Genomic DNA, 21,360 nt, shown 5'->3' on the forward strand with positions numbered 1-21,360 from the left:
CTTCAGTGTCTTCAGCAGATGTAGATGCTCTCTTTTGGGCCCTTTCCAGCTCTGTGTTGTTGAACCTAAGTTTACAGCTTGAATTATATTTTGCTCTGTTTCTTGTCGATGTGCTTTCTATGCCATCACCTTCATCTAGTCGGGTTGGACTAAGTAAGATAGGCAGAGCATTGATCTTATGAAATAATGGAACATTTCTTGCAATGGTATCATAACCAGTACGATCGTGCTCTCTGTTGAATAAACTCGGCTGAATGAGTTTTTCCTTGGTGACCTGCTGACAAATTAAACATCTGTCCCAGTTAGTTTTCACAACTGTTATGATGGCTTCTGCCATGTCTGCAGCATAGGCAGAGTAAAAGGATAAACCGAGGGTTTATCCTTTTACCACCTTTTACCAAGCACTTTGATGTATGGGATACAACTAAGTTCGTGCCTTAACCCTACACTTAGTTCGATCGTTCATCCAATGCCATTTAAATCCTGAGTGATCTGTACACCATCCGGTTAACTAAAACCCCATTAACCTTGGCTCGGCTCTCCCGTGCTGGCACAACCTGTCAATTCAGGTGCGGCTATCTAACTGTTTTGGGGTAAATTAGACAGCATTTGGGATACCAACTTTCAATTAGCTGACATTGAACCCCACTCTGAGTTTAACAGCAGTGATATATCACCAGTGTGCCCTGGTAGTGCAGATATTCACTCTTATCTAATCTATCTATGATCAACAAATCAACACAACTATATTGTGATGTGTTAAAAGTTGTTCTTTAGCATAATAATAATAATCGTATAATCGTCCTTAATGAAAAAAAAACATACATTTCTATGAGAAAATGTATCTTTTGAGGATCCAGGGGGCGGCCATCTTGAAAATAGAAATTTAAAGTGGCTGGGAGTGTTTTCTTGTCAAGCAACCCTTAGAGACTGCTCATGCCAAATGTAATGCTTGTATCACCAAATAAACCATTATATAACTTAATTGCTCCACTAAAGTGTTGGCCATCTTGAAAAATGGCCGCCATCTTGAAATTTCAAGTAGCTGTGGGTGGCCTATTGTCAAGTGACCCACAGAGACTGCTCATGCCAATGTTCATGCTTGTATCACCAAATAAACCATTATATAACTTAATTGCTCCACTAAAGTGTTGGCCATCTTGAAAAATGGCCGCCATCTTGAAATTTCAAGTAGCTGTGGGTGGCCTATTGTCAAGTGACCCACAGAGACTGCTCATGCCAATTTTCATGCTTGTATCACCAAATAAACCATCATATCACTTAACTGCCCACTAAGATGTCGGCCATCTTGAAAAATGGCCGCCATCTTTGATTTTCAAGTGGCTCGATTAAAAAAATCGATAAATGACCTCTAAAGATGATCTGTACCAAGTTTCACGCTTGTATCACCAAGTGAACGATTCTCCCAAAATATTGCTTTTATCCGCTGTACTATACAGTTCCAAGCGCTTGTCAGGGTGGGGGGTCCCCAGTTCAAATATGATTATTTTGGGGGGTCGCGGCCTGAAAAGAGAACCACTGGTATAGCCAACCAATGTTTTGACCCATATTTTGTAAAAAAGAAACTGCTAAACCAATTATAAAAAAATAACTTGATTAAAACATTTCAAATACTAGAAACTTAGAAAATAGCTGATCTACATGCTCACAATGCTGTGTTGTGAACTTTGACATTTTTAAATGTTAAACTTTTCATTGGCTGCATAATTGCAGATACCGATGAATAATGTGTGTGCTGACTGAGTGAGATGGCCTGACTCAGCAAAAATGGGAAAACTTTTGTGTCTTTGAAAAGTTTTCTTATGTTATGTGGATGTGCTGACACTTGTGGTAGCCTATATAGTTTGTATTTTTCTGGAGTCCTGTGAATTTGGTCCGTTTGGAGATATGAGAATAATAATACATTGTGAAAAATCCATACATTATTGGTGTGCTACAGTGCCGAATAATACATTTGTCGGGCACATCCCAGGACACGCACGCACGCACGCACGCACGCACGCACGCACGCACGCACGCACGCACGCACGCACGCACAGTCTCGTCCTCGGGGCCAAAACTCGTACTTTTTTGGCAGTAATTCATTATTCACTATATGGCATTGGAGATATCAGACTACCTTCGCGCCATAAGCCCAGTTTCAATGGGCTGACAGAACGGCTTGAATGGAGGACATCAGCTCCACATCCCACCCAGTCACCACGCCACCTTTGTAAAACGTGTCTATCGGTTGGAATCCTCATACTGTATGTACAAAACCGTTACTTTTTCACGATTCTAATTAAAAAATAGCAAAAATAGCAGATCGACAAGCTCAAAACACACCGCCTTTCGAAACTTAGAAGTAGTGCTATAGTAGATGTGCTATTTTGGATACTTTCGTGTGACGCTGTATTAGTAGGGCATTAAAACGAAAGAAAACACGATACGTTAAAATATGGATGTAAGGAGGTTTCTGCCTGACTGCAACGAAAAGCATCACATGAAAGATTGCACACACTTTAGACAACAAACAAATGGTTAGATCAGGAGTTCCCAAACCTTTTCATTCCAAGGCAGAGCCTTGAGGGCAGCTGACCTTTCATTGCTGCTTTTGCCAAAAACCTGATTGAAGACCAGTGGCGACCGTGCCTTTGCGGTGGCTGCCCCTAGGCTTTGGAATAGCCTCCCCCTTCCATATTGACCCGCCCCGTCCATCGAGGCCTTCAAGTCTCTACTTTAAGACTCAACTTTTCGCCTTGGCTTTTAAAAACAGCTGAGTCTAACTTCAATTTTCAATCTCTCATCTTTATTTATGTGTGTACTTGAGTATAAGTATAAGTCTGTGTGTGTATCTCATGCACACATATATACATGCTCTTTACACATTATGAACACTTGTTTAGGCTTTGCTTTTACACATATCTCTCTCGCCGTGTACCTATGCTTTGCCTATTGCTTTGCAGCACTTTGGTCAACAACATTATTCTATTGTGCTATATAAATACAGTTTGATTGATTGATTGATTGATTGATTGATTGATTGATTGATTGATTGATTGATTGATTGATTGACTGACAGTCAAATAGCCATAGCCTCTGGCTGCGCTCCACCCCTATTGCGAAATGGCTTTACAAAACGAGGAAACGAGTAGTGAAAATACTTTCACTATTTTTGAAAAAGTTTTAAAAAGTTTTAAAATTGTCTATGTTAATATGTCCAATATAAGAAAGAATGCCATGTTGAAAGTTGTTAAACTGGCACAATAATCCTATGAATTTAATTTGAATGTATTATTATTATTATTAATATTATTATTCATTTCCTTTCCTTTCCAACCCCCCCCCCCCCCTTGGCAGCCCCCCCACTTTGTAAACCTGTGGTTTAGGCTGGCTTAGAGCCAGTTTCCCAAACACAACATCATCTCTTGCTATAGCCTATTATTGCCTGTGGTTTGCCTCATCAAGACGATTCTTCGCAGTATAATTCCAGGTTGACCTGAGGCTGATTAGGAGCTTCCACTGTTCTGTTGGGACACAGCAGCGAACAGGGATTCCAGTCCGCACGCAGTTCCTTCAAACACGACCTTTTGTGTTTATCTATTAATTGATTTAACTCGCCACAGCTTTTAATTAGCGTTCTCAGACAGCACAGCACCACACTGTGTGTAGCGGCAAACATTCCGCTAATTGCATCGTAATTGCACCACTGCAGAGTGAAAGCCTCCATTGAAATGATATATACGACTGCGTTTGGTGTAAATGATAAGATCACAGAGAACACAAGTACACTTACTTACAGTGTACTGTATGTATGAACATGTGTACGTACAGCGTGCGTGCGTGCGTGCGTGCGTGCGTGCGTGCGTGCGTGCGTGCGTGCGTGCGTGCGTGCGTGCGTGCGTGCGTGCGTGCGTGCGTGCGTGCGTGCGTGCGTGCGTGGGTTTTGTCTAACCCACTCATTCTCAATGTCTGTTCCGGGGACCACCGCGGGGTCAACATAGGGGGGTCCCTTACAGGTCTTACAGGTCTGTTTGGTTTCATTTGTCCTCTCTCAGAGTTAAATGAACAGAGATGAATAAATGGTATCAAATGGGTTTCCGTGGCCTAAACCTGAGGTCCTTGAAATTCAAAAAGGTTGAGAACCACTGGTCCTAACGTTCCTTCTCTGTCTCTTCTGTTCCTCTCTCTTCTGTCCCTCTCTGTCTCTGTCCTCCTCCCAGGCGGCCCGTCGCGCTGGTCCTCCCCGCCGTGCGACTGCTGCTGCAAGAACCACAAGGCCGACGGCGAGGGCGAGAGCGGCACCTCCTTCAACGACCTCTCCACCTCCAGCTCCGAGAGCCACTCGGAGGCCAGCTCCCCGCAGGGGACGGTGATCTGCGGGCCCGTCAGCCGGCAGGTCGGCGGCGGCGGCCACGGCGGCCACCACCACCACCACCCGCACCCGCACCCGCAGACCCTGGACCGGCCGCTCAAGAAGGGCCCCAGCACCGCGCCGATGCAGCCGGCCGCGACGGGGGAGCACCGGCGGAAGAGCGACCTGCTGCGCACGCTGACCGCCAGCTCGCGGGACACCAGCACCTGCAAGAAGAGGCCCGCCAAGGAGAAGCTGACCACCGAGGAGGAGCTGGACAAGTGCATCCAGGACTTCCGAAAGATCAAGATCCCCGAGCGCTTCCCCGAGAGGAAGTACATGTGGCAGGCCGACCTGCTCAGGAAGTACCGCCTCTGAGGAGGAGGGGGAGGAGCACCAATTTGCGGAAGGACACAGTGGCGGGGGAGGGGTGGGGGGGGGGCTGATGGGTTCACCAAGGAGGCCAAGGATCTACGATCAGTTTACATGCTCTTCGAACCCTGACTTTTACAGCTATAGAAGGAGTTACTGTGCGCTAGAAGAGAAGCAAAGTGGAACTGAACATGGTGCAGAGTGGGAACCTGCACCTACTGAGGACCATTAGGTTAAAGGGGCCCTATTATGCTTTTCCTTATTATCTGTCATGTACGACGTATATGTTACAATGTCAGATGTTCATATTAAATGTGGCCAAAGTTTCAAATAATGAGGTACATGAATGACAACTTATCTCAAAGCTCAAAATGCAGATGTCTCTGAATGCTATTTTTTTTTTTTTGTCTTTACTTTCAAAACAAATCTGACGTTAGCTTGTGACAGGCTTCTTTATGGTCATCTGCTCCGCCCACATTGCCCCTACATTTTGGCAAGTCCGAAGAACGTGGCTTTTTATGGAGGTGGGCCGTAAAGAGACAGGAGCTCATATAACTATGGCTCATCCCAGTCTTGTTCAGACAGGCTGGAATGAAGGGGCTGCATAAAGAAGAAGTCTCTGCAAATGCAGAGCATAATAGGCCTCCTTTAAAGACTGCACAGCCAGCGAAGAGACTGTTCTCTATCGGTGTATGTATGTGTGTGTGTGTGTAGCCTACCGTATGTAGTACGTATGTGCTGTTGTTTGTTGAATGCTTTAAAGAAGAATTCACCCCTGAGGACCAATGAAAGAGGCAGGAAGACACCCACTTGTATGTGTCAACCAATCAGCCGAACGCTATCAGCGGGTATAGCTAACTCTTAGAGGATTGCACACTGTGTCTTTCCCATCATTTGAAAAAAACAAGATGACCGCAAAAATGAATATATCTCATATCTGCGTGTGTGTGTGTGTGTGTGTGTGTGTGTGTGTGTGTGTGTGTGTGTGTGTGTGTGTGTGTGTGTGTGTGTGTGTGTGTGTGTGTGTGTGTGTGTGTGTGTGTGTGTGTGTGTGTGTGTGTGTGCGTGTGTGTGTGTGTGTGTGTGTGTGTGTGTGTCTGCTTGCGTGCGTGCGTGCGTGTGCGTGCGTGCGTATACGTGCATGCATGTTCTTGTCCATGCAGACAGGTGCCCCAAGGGTCACTGATAAATCGGCATCGGGACCTATTAATTATTCATGCCATCCAGACAGCACTCTCTCTCTATAAATATACTGAGAGCTTTCTTAGCTGCCAGGGTGGCGTGAACAGCTGAGTCAATTCCAAAAAATGTGCCCAGAATGCCCAAGGGACTTCAGAGGAAAGAGGAGCTGCATACATTCCTCATCGCCGACGCAATCAATTTAACATCATCTCACATTACTGTTATAACGGCACAAAGCCTCCGCTAAAACTGCGTGTTAAATTGACACTTGAGATATCTGTTTCTTTCTCTGAGACGGTGTCTAGATTATAGTGTACAAAGGATGTACAAAGGATTATCGATGAGTTTAATTTAATCATACACCTGCCATGAAGATGTACAGAGTGATTGGAGGATAGGCTTATAAAATGTGAAATGTGCACTTTACTGTAAAAAAAAAAGAAAAGAAAAAAAGAAGAAGCTCACATGAGCATCATCATTTACATTTAAGGTGCATGTGAGAGAAAAGTATGTAAGAGTATGTGAACGACACTGAGCCTTAGTTGACGTCCCACAAATGTTGGTCAAAATATGTGGAATGTGCGCACTTGCAACAATTTAGTACCCCACCCCCACACATTGCATACAGTACACACACCTGCAGTCACCCCCAAGCACACTGCACATGGTGATCAATGATGAGGTCACGTTAACCGCCCTTGGTATGATGCATTCGATAAACACAGACAGGACATCTTGGCTCGCCTCTGGTTACACACCAACGATCTCTGTCCTTCCATTCTGCCAATCGATTGTAATTGATGATCGGGCTCCGATGATAGAGCTAACACACGTCCCTCGTGTCCAGTGTTTGCAGACAGTCATGAACTCTCCGGATTATTGGCTATGACAGGGTGTTTCTTTCCCCTTATTTGATAAAGTGTCATGACATCATTTTTAATCTATTCCATCCCAACACGGGCACCTCACTGTCTGTGGGATGTGTTTGCCATAGGTGGTACGTCTAAGAGAGACAGTGGGTACCTGCGTTAGGGTCAAGGACAAGGGAACACGCTATTACATTCAGTTACGGGAAGGACAACTGAAATATTAGCCAATGCATAATGGCTATACTCAAGCTGAATACCCCCAAGAAGCATTGTCTCAATGATAATTAAAGAATTAGAGCCAATACATTGCAGCAGCATATAACTGTCTAAATGAAACGATTGTTAACACAAACAAAGTACCCAAGAAACATAATGTCATTGATTGATTGATTGAATACTTTATTAACAGTTTGCAAAAGGTGCAGAGGTACACTTATACGATAATGCTAAAAGGATAACACAAAAAGCGCTGAGGGCTTGTTTCCATTGTGGTCATAGATTTAAAAACCTACATACTTTGTTGACTGGCGTCCCACAAGGTCTACTCGTTTTTTTCCCCCTTTGGACCAAATCCTTTTCACCAAAAAATTGACAAGCTCGCACTGTGTTGGGTTATCGATGTGTTGTGACGCGTTGTGAGCTTGTAGATCTGCTGGAGTTCATGTGGTTACGGCAACTCTTTTCAGGAACACATACTGTATGCGTGGTAGACTTGGGTGAAGATAGCTGAGGTCTATATGTGATACTTGCAAAGTACAGGGGCATCCTTGGGCAAAAGCAGGGGACGCTCTCTTCTGTTCAGTGTACATAGGCTTCCTGAGACTTGTTTGATCGCTGGTCAAGTATGTAAATATTATTTTGTTCAGTTCTGTTCTGTTCTGGCTGAAGTATATGCTAAAACAGTACATGGATGGATGATCTGTTTTTCGTTTGAAACCCAAGTTAGGTTACAGTACTTGTGAAGAGCACTTGTGTGGGCAGTGAAATGTTCAGCTTTGGGAATAGGTGTACGCTGTATAGTTAAAAACATTGATGATCTGTTGTGATAAAGCAGAACTTTCAGAACAACCTCTAAAGTGGTGCTTGCTAGAAGAACACCAAGGTGGAGAGAACAAAAAGATGGGGTGATACTTTTCTTTTTTTTAATAAGCTGAAACTGTTGCTTTAACTCAGTGGTTCTCAACCTTTTCAGGCCGTGACCCCACAAAAATAACCATATTTGAACTGGGGACCCCCCACCCTGACAAGCACTTGGAATTGTAGGAGTCGAGGCATTACACTTTTTTGACTCGGTTCCACAGATAAATATTGTGAAAATAACAGTTCTACAAGCTCACGACGCCTCGCATTGCGAGGCGTTGTGAGCTTGTACATCGGCCTCTGTCTTATAGGTTATTTGACAATTTGGCCAACGTTTGACCAGCTTTTATAAAAGTTTGTTGATTGCTTTTGATGCAGTAATGGTCTCTCTTTTTAGTCCTTAAATTGTCACTTAAATTGTCACTTCACTGTCAACCGGATGACCCCTCCAAAATCATGTGGGGTCCCCACCCACAGATTGAGAACCACTGCTTTAACTGATCCTGGATGTGTTGTTGTTGTCCACATGTGACAGTGAGCAGGAATGGCCCCTGGACAAACAATCATAGATGTCTACAAAGCACAAGTCATACAGTTGGCTGAAAAGCACATGCAATATGCATTATAAATTAATCATTTATATGCATACAGACCATGTTTCATTCAACAGATTCCTCACGTGTGTGTTTATTACTAGATCAAACCAGAAATAGGTGGTTGATTGAGAAAAAAATGTTTTATTTGTTGCAAGAATTATTTTTCTAACTTCTAAATACTATTGATAACCTGATAACACTATGCTCCTATATACAAATGTATTCCCCTCTCCCGGTATAGATGATGCAAATCCAATTGTCGATATGTCAAGCACAAATAATGTATTATTCAACATGCTAAATGGTGCACCTGGTTTATTATACAGTAGTACACATAGTAATACTGCTATAGCGTGCTATACAGTAGACAGAAGCAGTCTCTTTCAGTCAGTAGCATTTATTTATTTATTTGTTTGTTTGTTTGTTTGTTTATTTATTTATTTACATTGCTTACATATAAGATTCTCATTTTAAAGTCCATTTCACCAGTGATAGTTGAAAAATCTTGGGTGACATTACTGTAAATAAATAAACACCGACAAATGTTATTAACCCACATAATGTATTATATTATCTATTTATATAACACAATGCATAACTGATGGAGGCATAAGGTGTTTCACAACAGACAACTAGATAAAATAATAATGATTCAACGTAATTATAATAAAATATAAAGAATTTGGAAACTTAACTTCTGTTGATTATTTCTCCCCTTCAATAATACCAATTGGTATTTTATTTTATATCATTTGTATTGTTGATTAGTCACCTTTACAAGGAGGTATAACTTGTATGGATTGTGCAATCGTGGAATGAGCAACACAGCTAAACGTGTGGGTAGCACCTCCAAAAGATTACTCCAAAAAGCTACCTACACATGTTGTGTGCTGTGTTGCTCATTCCACGATTGCATGATCCTTACAAGTTATACCTAGTTGTAAAGACTACAAGGTAATCTGCGGTGCAAGCTTGTAGATCTGCTATTTTTTAAAAATTATGACATTAATTTTCTGCAAATCTTTGAATATATATATTTCTTTTTAAAGCGAACATTTTCAACTCAAATGTTTGCTTTTGGGGGTCCCAAACACATCTCACATGGTCCATTTGAAAGACCAGTCAGTGCTAGTGAGAACCGGACCATACACTGTAGCTAAATAGAATTGGTTATATCCTTTCAGATACCTAAAGCACCATTTATGCCTGGCATTAAAATGCATTGTGAGAGAAAGCACCCAAGACGCATTGCAGAAAGACCTAACTCTGATTGATTAAACCATAGTTTGAAATGCATCATCACAGCAAGTTTGCATAGAGGAGTTTTTTGTTGTTGTTTTACGATCCACATACTCTCTACTTCACCCCAATATTTCACAGTTTAAGTGAAAAGAGAAATGGCACAGAGTTTGCAGTAGACACAGGGATACATACAAAATGGCAATTTTGGCACCCCCAAACGGGACGGATGGTTCACAAGTACATTTTAAGAGATGTGTTCTCATATAGCGTCAGAAAGGGAAAGGGGCAGTGCAATCAGATTTATATCTAGCTACAGGAGATGCATTTCTGATAACAGGTTCAAATGCAATCTGTATTAGCCACATCAAATATCACGTGCGACTGGGGAACCATAAATCCTTGCGATGCACATTTTGCCAGTTCCGAATTGGCCGGGCTTGGGTCAATTCCAGCAAGGTCAGTCAATCCCACCAAACACCCTGGAAGGAATTTCAGGTCGAATTGTAAGTCAAAGCATTATGGAATATCAAGACCCATGGTGGCCTTCCAAACCAGACTGCAACTATTTTTGCACAGTGTATAAAGACAACGATTAAACACAAAGACAACAAAGTATTTGAAGCAAAGATATAGCTGTAAATATATCAAGCATCACATGTACAGCACAGACCAATATTACCAATTATACAGCAGTCAGAAAGGTATTTTATTTTTATTTTAAGCATTGTTGTATAGTAGACACAGTTGGAATCCTTTAACATCACATGCCCTATTTTATACTTCGTATAACGATGTTGCAGTAAGAATAGCCGATCTACACGTTGTGAGCTTGTAGATCATCTATTTTCAGAAACAATTTTGCCTATAATATGACCAAACTCGGTAGATAGATCTCATGTGAGTCAAAGCGGACATCTGCAGTTACCTTTTCACAGCGATGAAGATGGAATCTGCAACGGCATGCAGTCATACCATGTTACTTCGGTAGTTATTATGGTGTCCAGCAAATTGAGCACTCACAAACGCAGGCCCATAGCCATAATATAGGTCAATGTCGCAGCCATATTGGCAGGGGCAACCTGCCATAACTCCACTGCAAGACATAGTTATGAGTCGTATATGTAAGTACCTGGAGGCTAAACCCATTTTTTCTGTGTTTTATAACCATTACTGTTACTAAATAAGATAAGGTGTTTTGATATTAAAAGTATCCTGTATCCTGGGTTCGATTCCCGCCGGGGACGCTGTGGGCACTGGGGGCGTGTCTTCTCCTCCGCGTCATCAGCGCCCATACCCTAGGTGGGGTTGGCGAAAGGGCCTACTCTGTGTGGAGTTTGCATGTTCTCCCCGTGTCTCCTAGGGTAGTTAATACCCTCACAAAAACATGTAGTAATCCTGGTCACTATACCGCCTCCCCCATGACAGCCGGGGCGCCTGATGGAGGGGAAGGGAACTGGTTGGAATAACGTGTTCCTTCCACGCGCTACGTCCAACCAGGGAAACTCCCCCCTGTCAGGTGACAAGAAGGTCAGTTGGCTCTCATGCCTGAAGGAAGCATGAGCTCGGCCCTGGCCTCCCTACTGTGGGGTGACAGGTGTAATACTGGTGTAGGGCTGGTGTAGTGCCCAGGATCACTTAGGAAATTGGCACCGGGTGAAAAAAATGGGTTACAAAAATCGCGGGAAAAAAAAATTAAGAATTAAAAAAAAAAAGTATCCTGTATCATAACATAACTACATATCTGACATTTATAACAAACCAAACCGCTTGCTCGGTTGAGAATTCAGTGAGTTATGATTATTTTGATTGTGGAGAGACCTCCTGCTTCAATAGACATATATGGGGCATGGGCATATATGCAGTAGGAGGCATGGGTTGCCCTTGCCAACATGGCAGCGGTATTAACGTCAATCCAATGAAAGGCAGCGGCCAATGTGTGTATGTGTCTGTGTGAAGGCCCCCTTCAAATGTTTTTATGAATCTGGGTACTGCAAAGATGGTTCGCGTGAGAAGGATACAGCCACGCTAGACCAGCACATACAGTACAGTCTAGAACAAGATGGATGTCTGTTTTTTTTTTTTTTTTTTTTTTTATGATGTTTTGATGCAAGAAGAAGAAGAAGAAAAAAAAAACTAGGTTCAGAAACATTGTGAGCATGTTGGTATACAAAACCTTATTACAGATGTAACCTAGTCTGTTCTTGTGAAAAGATTATGTAAAAGATTAAATATTTACCATAAAACTAAACAAAAAAAAGAGAAAAGAAACAAAACAAAAAAATGATAAGCACAAACGTGTTGATAGTGTCTGCTGTTCTGCCACGCAGTGTGTGATGTTACGAAGCTAAGGTGGATTCAACTACAGTACATGATTAAACTCCTGGTGTGCCGCGTGATTCTTTTACCAAGATGGAGCACGTGGAACAAGGGTTTCTCCGTGTAGGGGAAATAAAATATTTAAAGCGGGCCCCTGATTAGAATAAAAAAATATGAAAAGCAAGTTGAAACGTGACACAATACCTATTAGTAAAGGATGAGTATAGGCCAGATTATCTTAATTTTGACAACTTGAGGCACAAATAGGTGGGCTCATAACTTTGGTGGCCCCTGGGGTGGCCAGGGTTTAGGGCCTCCTCGTCTCCTCCTCTAAAGCACATACAGTATGTTTTCAAAAGGCAAGGGGGTTGTTCAAGTTCTGAGCTGCAACAGCCTTTACTGGGGCGTTTAGCCACCCAAAAATTAAACACAAGCTGCAATATTGCTGAAATTACAATATTGAAAATGAGTCGAGTATGAAAAATAAATAGGTAGTTTACCAAACAGTAACACAGTATTTCAATTGCTATGGAAACACGGTAGAGCTGATTGAATTGAGGATATAAAATCACCTTGGTTTCCTGAAACATCATTGGTGAGAGTTGAGCCTGATTTATGCTTCGTCCAAAAATAGGCAGTCTACAAGCTCACAATGCACCACATCCCCGACGCATTCTGAGCTTGTTACACGATGCGACAGTAAGATGGAGCATAAATTAGGTATTACCCTGTGTTCCAGGTATGTTACTAAGTCTACCTTTAGAGTACCACGTTATCTGAGCGTCTTTAGATACAAAGCATCTAGTACTTTTGAATATGTATGAGTGCAACCAATAAACAAGACCTTCTGTACAATGAACTACGTGTGGTGTTGACTCTTTAATGCGTTGTGAAGTCTGTTATCATCTAGCTCAGCTAAAGGAAAGTATTTTTCTAGTCGACTGAAAAACATTTCGGTGCAAAGCCAAACGTAAACAAAGCAGCGTAGACTAGGCCTACATAAACAACAGTGTAGTGGGGAGCAGCTCGATTCATCACTTTGATAAGTTCATTTGAAGTCGATGCATCTGAATGAATCCAACCTTTAAAGCTTTTTCGAGTGTCTGTGTTTTCTTTTCCACAGAGTGACCCGTACGAGCGATGCACATCGATCTGCACATATTCAGTGATAGGTCCCACATTCGGCACTTTCCGCACATTGCATTTTGAGTTATCCAGCATTTTGTTGTTCATAGTTCTTGGATGTCTGAGTATGAAAGAGACCAGTGAGGCTCATCACTATTTGATTTATTGGATCACTCAAATAAAGCTTAAAATTATTATAAATATGATACCTTGTGTCGGTCAGAATGGGGAGGAAAATACTTACTTGGCAAGTTACTTTTGAGAGAAGATATACTGCGCTACTAGTGGTCTCCAGATGTATTCAGAGCAGGGATACTTGTTCTTGTGTGGTCTGGTCGACACACTGTCCAGTCAACTACAGTGTACTAACTGTCCCAGTGCATCCCTGCAAGCTGAGTTTTTTTATGGGACTGCACTGTGAAGCACTGGAGGTTTTAATGTACTGTATCAAACTCCAAAATGAACTGGTTCCAAGCATTCAAGTGCAGTAGCAAAATGTCCAAATGTCATAGCAAATAAGAGACTATACACTGGCTGATCAAACAAGTGATTAAAGACAGGCATGGTGTCCAACATGGCAAAGGATTTTGAATTGATTACAAGACCAATGAACATCCACAAGTACTTTACTGATAAGCTTGAGCATGTGTTTATCCCAGTACTTTGCCATGAAATGGCAGATGCTCTGCTACAAGGAAGACATTGTAGGAAGACAGAGAACTGAGAGGTAGACAGAGACAGACAGTAAGGAAGTTGAGAGGGAGACAGCGTAGGAGAGACTCAAAGCTACACTATGTAACATTGCTTAGTGAATAAGAATTTATAGTTCAAACAATTTGTATGGCAGAGTATCTTGATAATGTAACTTACTTACTAACTTACTTAATAACTTGCACTATTGTGTGTGTCATGACTTGCGTGGGGGACCCGCGTTGGAATCCGGGAAGGACATGGAAGTTACAGCCATTTATTTAACCAGTAAAAATACATGGAGACAAAGTCTCTTTTACAAGTGCACTTACACATATTCCATGCTTTACATTTGTAATACAAGACAAAAACAGACATACACACTGACTAGCATATGTACAAGTTATTGCCATAGTGTAGCTTTAATCAATAAAGCTACACTAGTTTTTATGTTTAAATGCTATGATTAACAATTTAAACCCTCTGAAATATCACGAGCTGCAATGGCATGGTGCCTTTGATGATCACTTGAAAGGCTGGGCATGAAACCTCTTATAAACGGACTTTATTATTCTCTGAATATGCTAATAAATGTCCCTCTAACTGCATGTGGCAATTATATTAGTTAGTTTGTCATTAGTGCTGATGTTTGTGAATTTGACGGGTTTTTTTGCCATGAGTCTTTGCATAAAAAGGACCCAATTTTGTGTCAAATATATGCATAATTAGCTAATTTAATTATGTGGAAAGAACACCGGAGCACAGACACTCTTTATTTGGCAGAGGAGAAATGTACCCTTTGCACGTGCTTCGTGCTTTTTTTAAATTATATTCTTCCCCACTTGCATGGGTTTAGCACTGTAGTTCTCAAAGTGGGGTCCGGGGACCCCCAGGGGTCTTTGAGGGGGTTCCAGGGGGTCCCCAGGCAAATGATTGATAGTGTACAAATAGAACCAAATGGCTCTATTTGTGAGTGAGACACTGTACTGGACTGTATAGATGGGAGGAGGAAGTGGAGACGAAGGAGAGAGAGAGAAGGATGGAACAGAGGAAGCTTGCTGAAGGAGGGAATTATGCTATATAATTGAAATAAAATCGCCGATCTGCAAGCTCACAATGCATCGCATGTAGATCTGCTATTTTCACTTCAAAATGTTATGAAGATAAGAAAAAACAGGTGGAACGTGGTTAGGAAGGAAGGAAGAAGGGAAGGAAGGAAGGAAGGAAGGAAGGAAGGAAGGAAGGAAGGAAGGAAGGAAGGAAGGAAGGAAGGAAGGAAGGAAGGAAGGAAGGAAGGAAGGAAGGATGAAACATAGGATGCAAGCCGATAAGAGTGGGGACAAGACCAAAGAGATAAAGAGGATGATTAGGGGAGGAGAGGGCGAGCCACTGAGCCGGGTTATGAAGAAGGGAGTGGAACAGGAAACGAAAGAGAGACTGAGAGGAAAGGAAGAGGCAAAGTGAAAGAGATGATGGTGATGATGAGGGGACAAGAAGGAAGGCGTACGAGGAGCGCGTTGGCTGTCAGCATCCATCTGGCAGATAAGAGCTCGGGCTACATGATCTACTTCCCGCCATTACAGATGAAAGCAGCCATTCCTACGAGCCTACAATCAGATCAGCAGTGTGTTATTAGCGCTGCCGCCGTCGCCGCTAGCCGCGGGATGATTGTCTCGGACTCTCGGAGACACCGTTTGAATGGTGAGCACACTGCCAGCCATTGTAGGAGCAGACCATGCATTCTACAAGCTGTGACATAATACAATATAGTGTTGCTGACGGGGAAGAAACCTTGCATCTCCGTATTCCAACTCTCTATGTTTTTGTTTTTGTCACTTGATGCCCTACTTTGTCGTACAAGCGTGTCAAGCAAAATTAGTGAAGATAGCCGATCTACAAGATCGGCCGAGTTTCACTATTTCTGAAACCTTTACGTTCCATTTCCTGAAAAGTATTGGTTTTGGAGATACAAGGTTTCCGCCCGACAGTGGCGATATAGGCTGATCCCAGACTAGATTGCAACCGACTGGCCACTATCGCGTTAACTAGATCACTATGAAGACATTCAGCATGACTTATTGTATCTTATCTGTGTTCCTCGGTGAACTGCACAGCGAGCAGGCCAGGGCTTCGGCTTTTGTTGTGCTTAAAAAGCCAACACAACAGCAGCCGGACTGGAGGTCTTTTGTATACGGTACCTGGCCAATGAGCTGTTCACTTAGGCAGTGGCAAATGTACAAAGAGGAGTTTTCCATCTCTATTTGACAGGTGACCCCACAGTTGACTATTTTTCAAAATATGTTATGCTTTCTAATATTTTCAAAAACAGATGACAAAGCATCACATCATTTCTTTTGAGGTTGTAGGTCTGCTAGGTTGCAAGAGCCAGGTTGGAATTTGTCAAGTTCAGGTTCTATTATTCTCATAAAGTACAGGCTCCTGGCTTTGTTGTCAAAGTGTCCTTGAGCAAGACACTGGACCCTTATCTGCTCCCGATGAAAAGGCTGGTATCTTGCATGGTTTCCTCTGTACTGCTGTGTGAATGCATGTGAATGGGTGAAGGTAATGCAAATTGTAAAGCACTAGAGAAAGGTGCTATCTATATAAATAGACCACTTACCTTTCATTTCAAGCCAGCAGTGTCAGATATGATTGCATTAGTGTGTTGAGGATCAGACTAATGGAGAAGTGTGGGGAAAAAAGGCAATGCTCGTGGACAGTACAGTACTAGTGCATCATGATGCTGCCTTCTCCTGTTCAATGACTTCTTTGGTTGCTCACCATCTCAGTCTTCTTCAATAGAGCACCGACGTCTGACGTAATTTACGCATCCTACCTGGGTCGTGTTTTTTCCCCCCCCCATTCTGAATTCCTATAGACCTGTTTAATATCGCGTCAAATAAGAACTGTGTTCCAAAAACAAACAAATGATCCCGGCGGTTTGACTCTTGTGGATATGAAGCATCAGCTGACGGTGAGAAAACACTAATGTTACTTCCGCCGAATTAGTTAAAGGGACTACACCATGAATTTTAACTTTTCCTTCTTTTTTGTGTGTTTTTGGTCTCCCCTACCTCTCTTCTATCCTGAAACATACCCCAGTTTGAACACTCAGGCTTTCACAGCATATCTGGGGTTTTCTGTAAATTGGTCTCAAAACAGACCAAACTGATTTTCACCCGAACGTGACGTCACAATCGATATAATCCCTCCCGTTTTTTCAGTTCCAACTTTTTTTTTCTTCTTTTTTTTTACTTTTTCCACACAGAACCAGGAGATAACATGCATACAAACTGGCTCAATAGTGCCCCGTGCCAAACAGGACAATGTGGTATTGCAGGTGAAAGTGCTTTATAAGCCAGAGAGAAGTTAGTTGGAATGAGTATATCTGAGGCTTGATTTAGGCTCAAACCTTTTGAAAAACGTTTGAGGGACATAAACAATATGTTTAAAAAACAATAATAATAATCATGGTGTATATCCTTAAAATTTTCACCAGAAATAGACTGTATCAAATATGTGTGACTGACTATCATAAACAATACAGAGCCACCTCCCTGACAATATCACAGAGACAGTTTTTATAATTCTTATATGAGACGATTCTAAGATGACCCAATGTTATTCTCCATAGGGGATGAACAAGTGACGTCAGGACTTCTGTACTCTAGTCTATTGGGCCGTGTCAAATTGAGAGATCTCCGTCAGGTCTGGTTTATCATTATCAGGTGTAGAAACATACTTGATGCCTTACAGTATAAGGTAGTTCTGCAATGGTCCATGTGCTACCGAGCGTTCTTGATGGGCTGAGCCTGTAATTTACAAGCCATTTATGATATGATGGCCTTTTGATAACCCTGATGACATACCCAAGTCACTAAATCAACTTCTGCAGACCTCTTCCCTGGAGTTTGTACGCCTTCCAGTTTTGCAGGCTTCCATGGACTATGATTGTGATCGTGGACCCCCTGGCTGTGGATCGAGGGTGTGGTCGTGGACACCCCAGATCGAGGGTTTCCTTGGAATGCGGAGGCGGACTATCGTGACTCCCATGGATCGTGCGTGTGGACCACCGGCTGCGGCTCAGGGGTTTCCGTGAAACACAACGGTGTACCGCTATTATAGTTGTTGCTATTATTGTTGCTGTTGCTTATACAGTACTCTCTCTCTCTCTCTGTCTCTCTGTCTCTCTCTCCCCCTAACACGATGAAGGCCGATGGCCACACACAGAGACCCTGGTGTGTGCGTGTGTGTGTGTGTGTGTGTGTGTGTGTGTGTGTGTGTGTGTGTGTGTGTGTGTGTGTGTGTGTGTGTGTGTGTGTGTGTGTGTGTGTGTGTGTGTGTGTGTGTGTGTGTGTGTGTGTGTGTGTGTGTGTGTGTTTGGGGGACGGGGGTGGCATCGTCAGGTCTCTACTCTATATGTAAATGTCTTGAAACAACTTGTGATGTCGCACTGTAATAAAATTGAATTGAATGTGTCTACTGAAAAGGAAGAGATAAGGGACATAATTTATTTCAACATGTTATTAGGCACACATGCATGCCTTTATTCTACACTGCGTTCAGACTCAGAGATAGTAAAACATTTGAAAGCATGTGCAGGCCTACACTTTTTCCCACACTGAAAATGTATCAGGAATCAATTTTCACTGATAAAGAATCAGACGGATAAGCGGCATCGGTATCAGTAAAACCTTATCAAGTCCCATTCCTAATTTCTACATGGTTCTTCACTGTAGTTTAATAGCGTATGCGTAATGTAAAAATGGTTCTTATATCTGGCTGACTACAAAAGTGGTTCTCAAAGTAGGGTCTGGGGACCCCCAGAGGGCCTTCAAGGGGTTTCTGGACAAAAGACTCACGTCACAAAAGACTCACCAAGTCCCCATTATGGCTGGGCATTACAGCCCCCTTGGTGGCCAGGGGACAAGGGGGGAGAAACATAAAACTGGTGGAACTGCAGTAGATGGAGACGTAATTCTGCAAACAGGGGGTTTTATACAAGAAAGAGAAGCATAATAAAGATGTCAGGGCGAACCAAGGCCACGTAGTAAACAAAACCAGGACAGTCTCAAAAGAAATGTAGGCTAGTCTAAGTACCCTGCCACAAGAGAATGATTACAAGGCTTAAGGCTAACGTGACATCCTAGCCAAAGTGCCAGAAAGCTCCAAGCAAAAAAAGAATCTACTTACCGCTTCAAGCATCTGGTAAACCTTGGAAAATATGTATTTTTTGCTAATCTTTAAATGTCTAAATTTCAATACAGCAATGCACTGATATTAAAAAGCATACTCTGTACTTGTGAATACTACTGTACCATCTTGAAAATCTTCTCTTGAATGAATAAAAACACCTTAAATTGCACGCACGCACAGTCGCACACGCACACACACACACACACACACACACATACACACACACACACACACACACACACACACACACACACACACACACACACACACACACACACACACACACAGTATACACACAGTATACACCCATTCTCAAACACCTGCTTTTTATGTGGAGCTCAATTTATTTTTATTTTTTTTGCCAAATTGGTTTTGGAGCAGTGGAAGCCGGAGAGCACAGCTTATTCTTTAATAAGCAATCTAAGTGAACCTTTTTTATCATTATTATTATTACACTTATTATTATTATTATTACCATTATTATTATTATACATTTTTGCTGTTTGACTGACTCTTTGATTGTTCACTGAGATAGCATTCGCTTGGAATGAAGTTGGCTCAAAAGTTGGCTGGAAAAAACTAAATGATAAAGTTTCGATCTAGTAGACTACTTTTGTCATGTTGCTGTAGTCTTAGCTTGTTATATTTCTCTAGGGGGCTGGCAGGGGGTAACTTCAGTAAATTTAAGCTTCACAGTAACTGGTGGCTCACTACACTTTCCAAGTAGCTTGACCAACCCTGCAAAAAGCTACTATTATGACGATGACGTAAACCACGTCCCACATATGCCAACCCACTGCTGTAATCTATTGACAGCAATGCTTGCACTCAAATTCAACAAAACAAATATGGGAACAATCACCAGGGTCAACATTCATTAAAAGATTATTTGTGACCTTAATAAGTGCAGTCTCGGTATGATGCTGTTGAAATCCTGATTAAAACATATGGCTATCTTTCACAACAACTGCCAAAACTTGTAATGAGACTGTCTTTTCCAGAAGTTTTTTAAATGAGTAGCAAACTGTTTGGTAATTGATGCAAATGGATGAAACAACAGCAGGTTTGTTGGAGAAGAGGCTGAGCACAAATAAAATAATCAGTGACTCAGCCAGCCGATGTGGAGCTTTTAATAATGGAAAGCAAATAGGAGGCAACCAGCTCAAACACATCGACGAGGAGAGAACGCATATTTTTCATCAACAGGGTTAGAGGATGGTTTCAAGTGAGACCATGAGTCGCAATGCGACACGCGTATAGATTGACTATTTCTGAATAGACAAAGTATAAAATATAGGGCACAATTGGTTAATTTATGTCTTGTAATTATAATCTAAATACAAAGTACAGTAAACTTTTCAAATAATTGTAGTGGAGTAAAGAGTACTAGAATATTGAAATGACCTGAAATGACCTCTGAGATGTAGCAGTGCAGTTGAAGTACAAAGTATTGGAAAATGGACATACTCAAGTAAAGTAAAAGTACCTCAACATTGCACGTAAGTACAGCGCTTGAGTAAATGTACCAAGTTACTTTCCATCACTGGCTGCATTAACTCATTAAAACCGGGAAAGCATCTGTGTCATTTTAGATTATTATTTTTTTTTTCAGAAATCTCCTAGGATTCAGAACATTGTTTTTTAACAGTGGTTCTCGAAAATAGCAGATATACAAGCTCACACGTCACTCTGCGGGCTTGTACATCTGCTATTTTTGAAAATCTTTGAAAAATGTCCATGGCACAAAACATTTTCAGATGCGGCCAAATAAATATCATTTTGGGGGTCCTTGTAACGATAAAGGTTTGAAAACTATTAGTTTAGAAATCATTTGTGTAATCAGCCTCAGGTCTTAATGGTTAAAAAAGAAAACAAATAAGAAAACCTGAAAACCTTTATAGCACCCACTGGGGGAGATACAGGGGACTCATTTCTACATCTGTCTCTCTCATTTCTCCTCCTCCTCTTCTGTGTTCGGAACACATGAAGAGATTAAGCAAGACGCAGGGTTCCTCACTACACCGTCTTGCTTAATCTCTCCCTTTCTCCTCACCTAATAATTAATGTGTCAGCGGGCCATAAGGGACAGACTTAATTTCGAAACCTGTCAAACAAGTCGCTTTCAAGAAAATGAAGAAAAAAACTGCAAATGTGGAAGTGGGAGATACCGTTATTTAATTCAAGTTGAAAACCTGTTCATTTCATTAGGACGTGGCATTCCTGAGTTGCTTTTGACAGCCTCCAAACGATTGTAGAGAGAATCATGTAAAATGGATGAGAATGAAATTAATTCATGGGTTTCCAGCATGCGAACTGGAATGTCACATTCAATTGATGT

At 41.9% G+C, this 21,360-nt stretch overlaps 1 protein-coding gene across 1 annotated transcript in view; it reads left to right on the forward strand.

The window, feature by feature from the left end:
- The window catches only part of kctd16b (potassium channel tetramerization domain containing 16b), a gene marked incomplete at both ends in the record, with an annotated part of 161,336 nt that extends 156,604 nt beyond the window's left edge, over window positions 1-4,732 (forward strand). Inside the window, one exon of the mRNA XM_080436526.1 lies at window positions 4,224-4,732. Coding sequence (XP_080292652.1) covers window positions 4,224-4,732 — 509 coding nt within the window. The remainder of the gene's footprint in view (window positions 1-4,223) is intronic.
- Between the last annotated feature and the right edge of the window lie 16,628 nt (window positions 4,733-21,360).

This window comes from Gymnoscopelus braueri (assembly GCF_963280865.1).
Source record: "Gymnoscopelus braueri genome assembly, chromosome: 8".
Taxonomy (NCBI): domain Eukaryota; kingdom Metazoa; phylum Chordata; class Actinopteri; order Myctophiformes; family Myctophidae; genus Gymnoscopelus; species Gymnoscopelus braueri.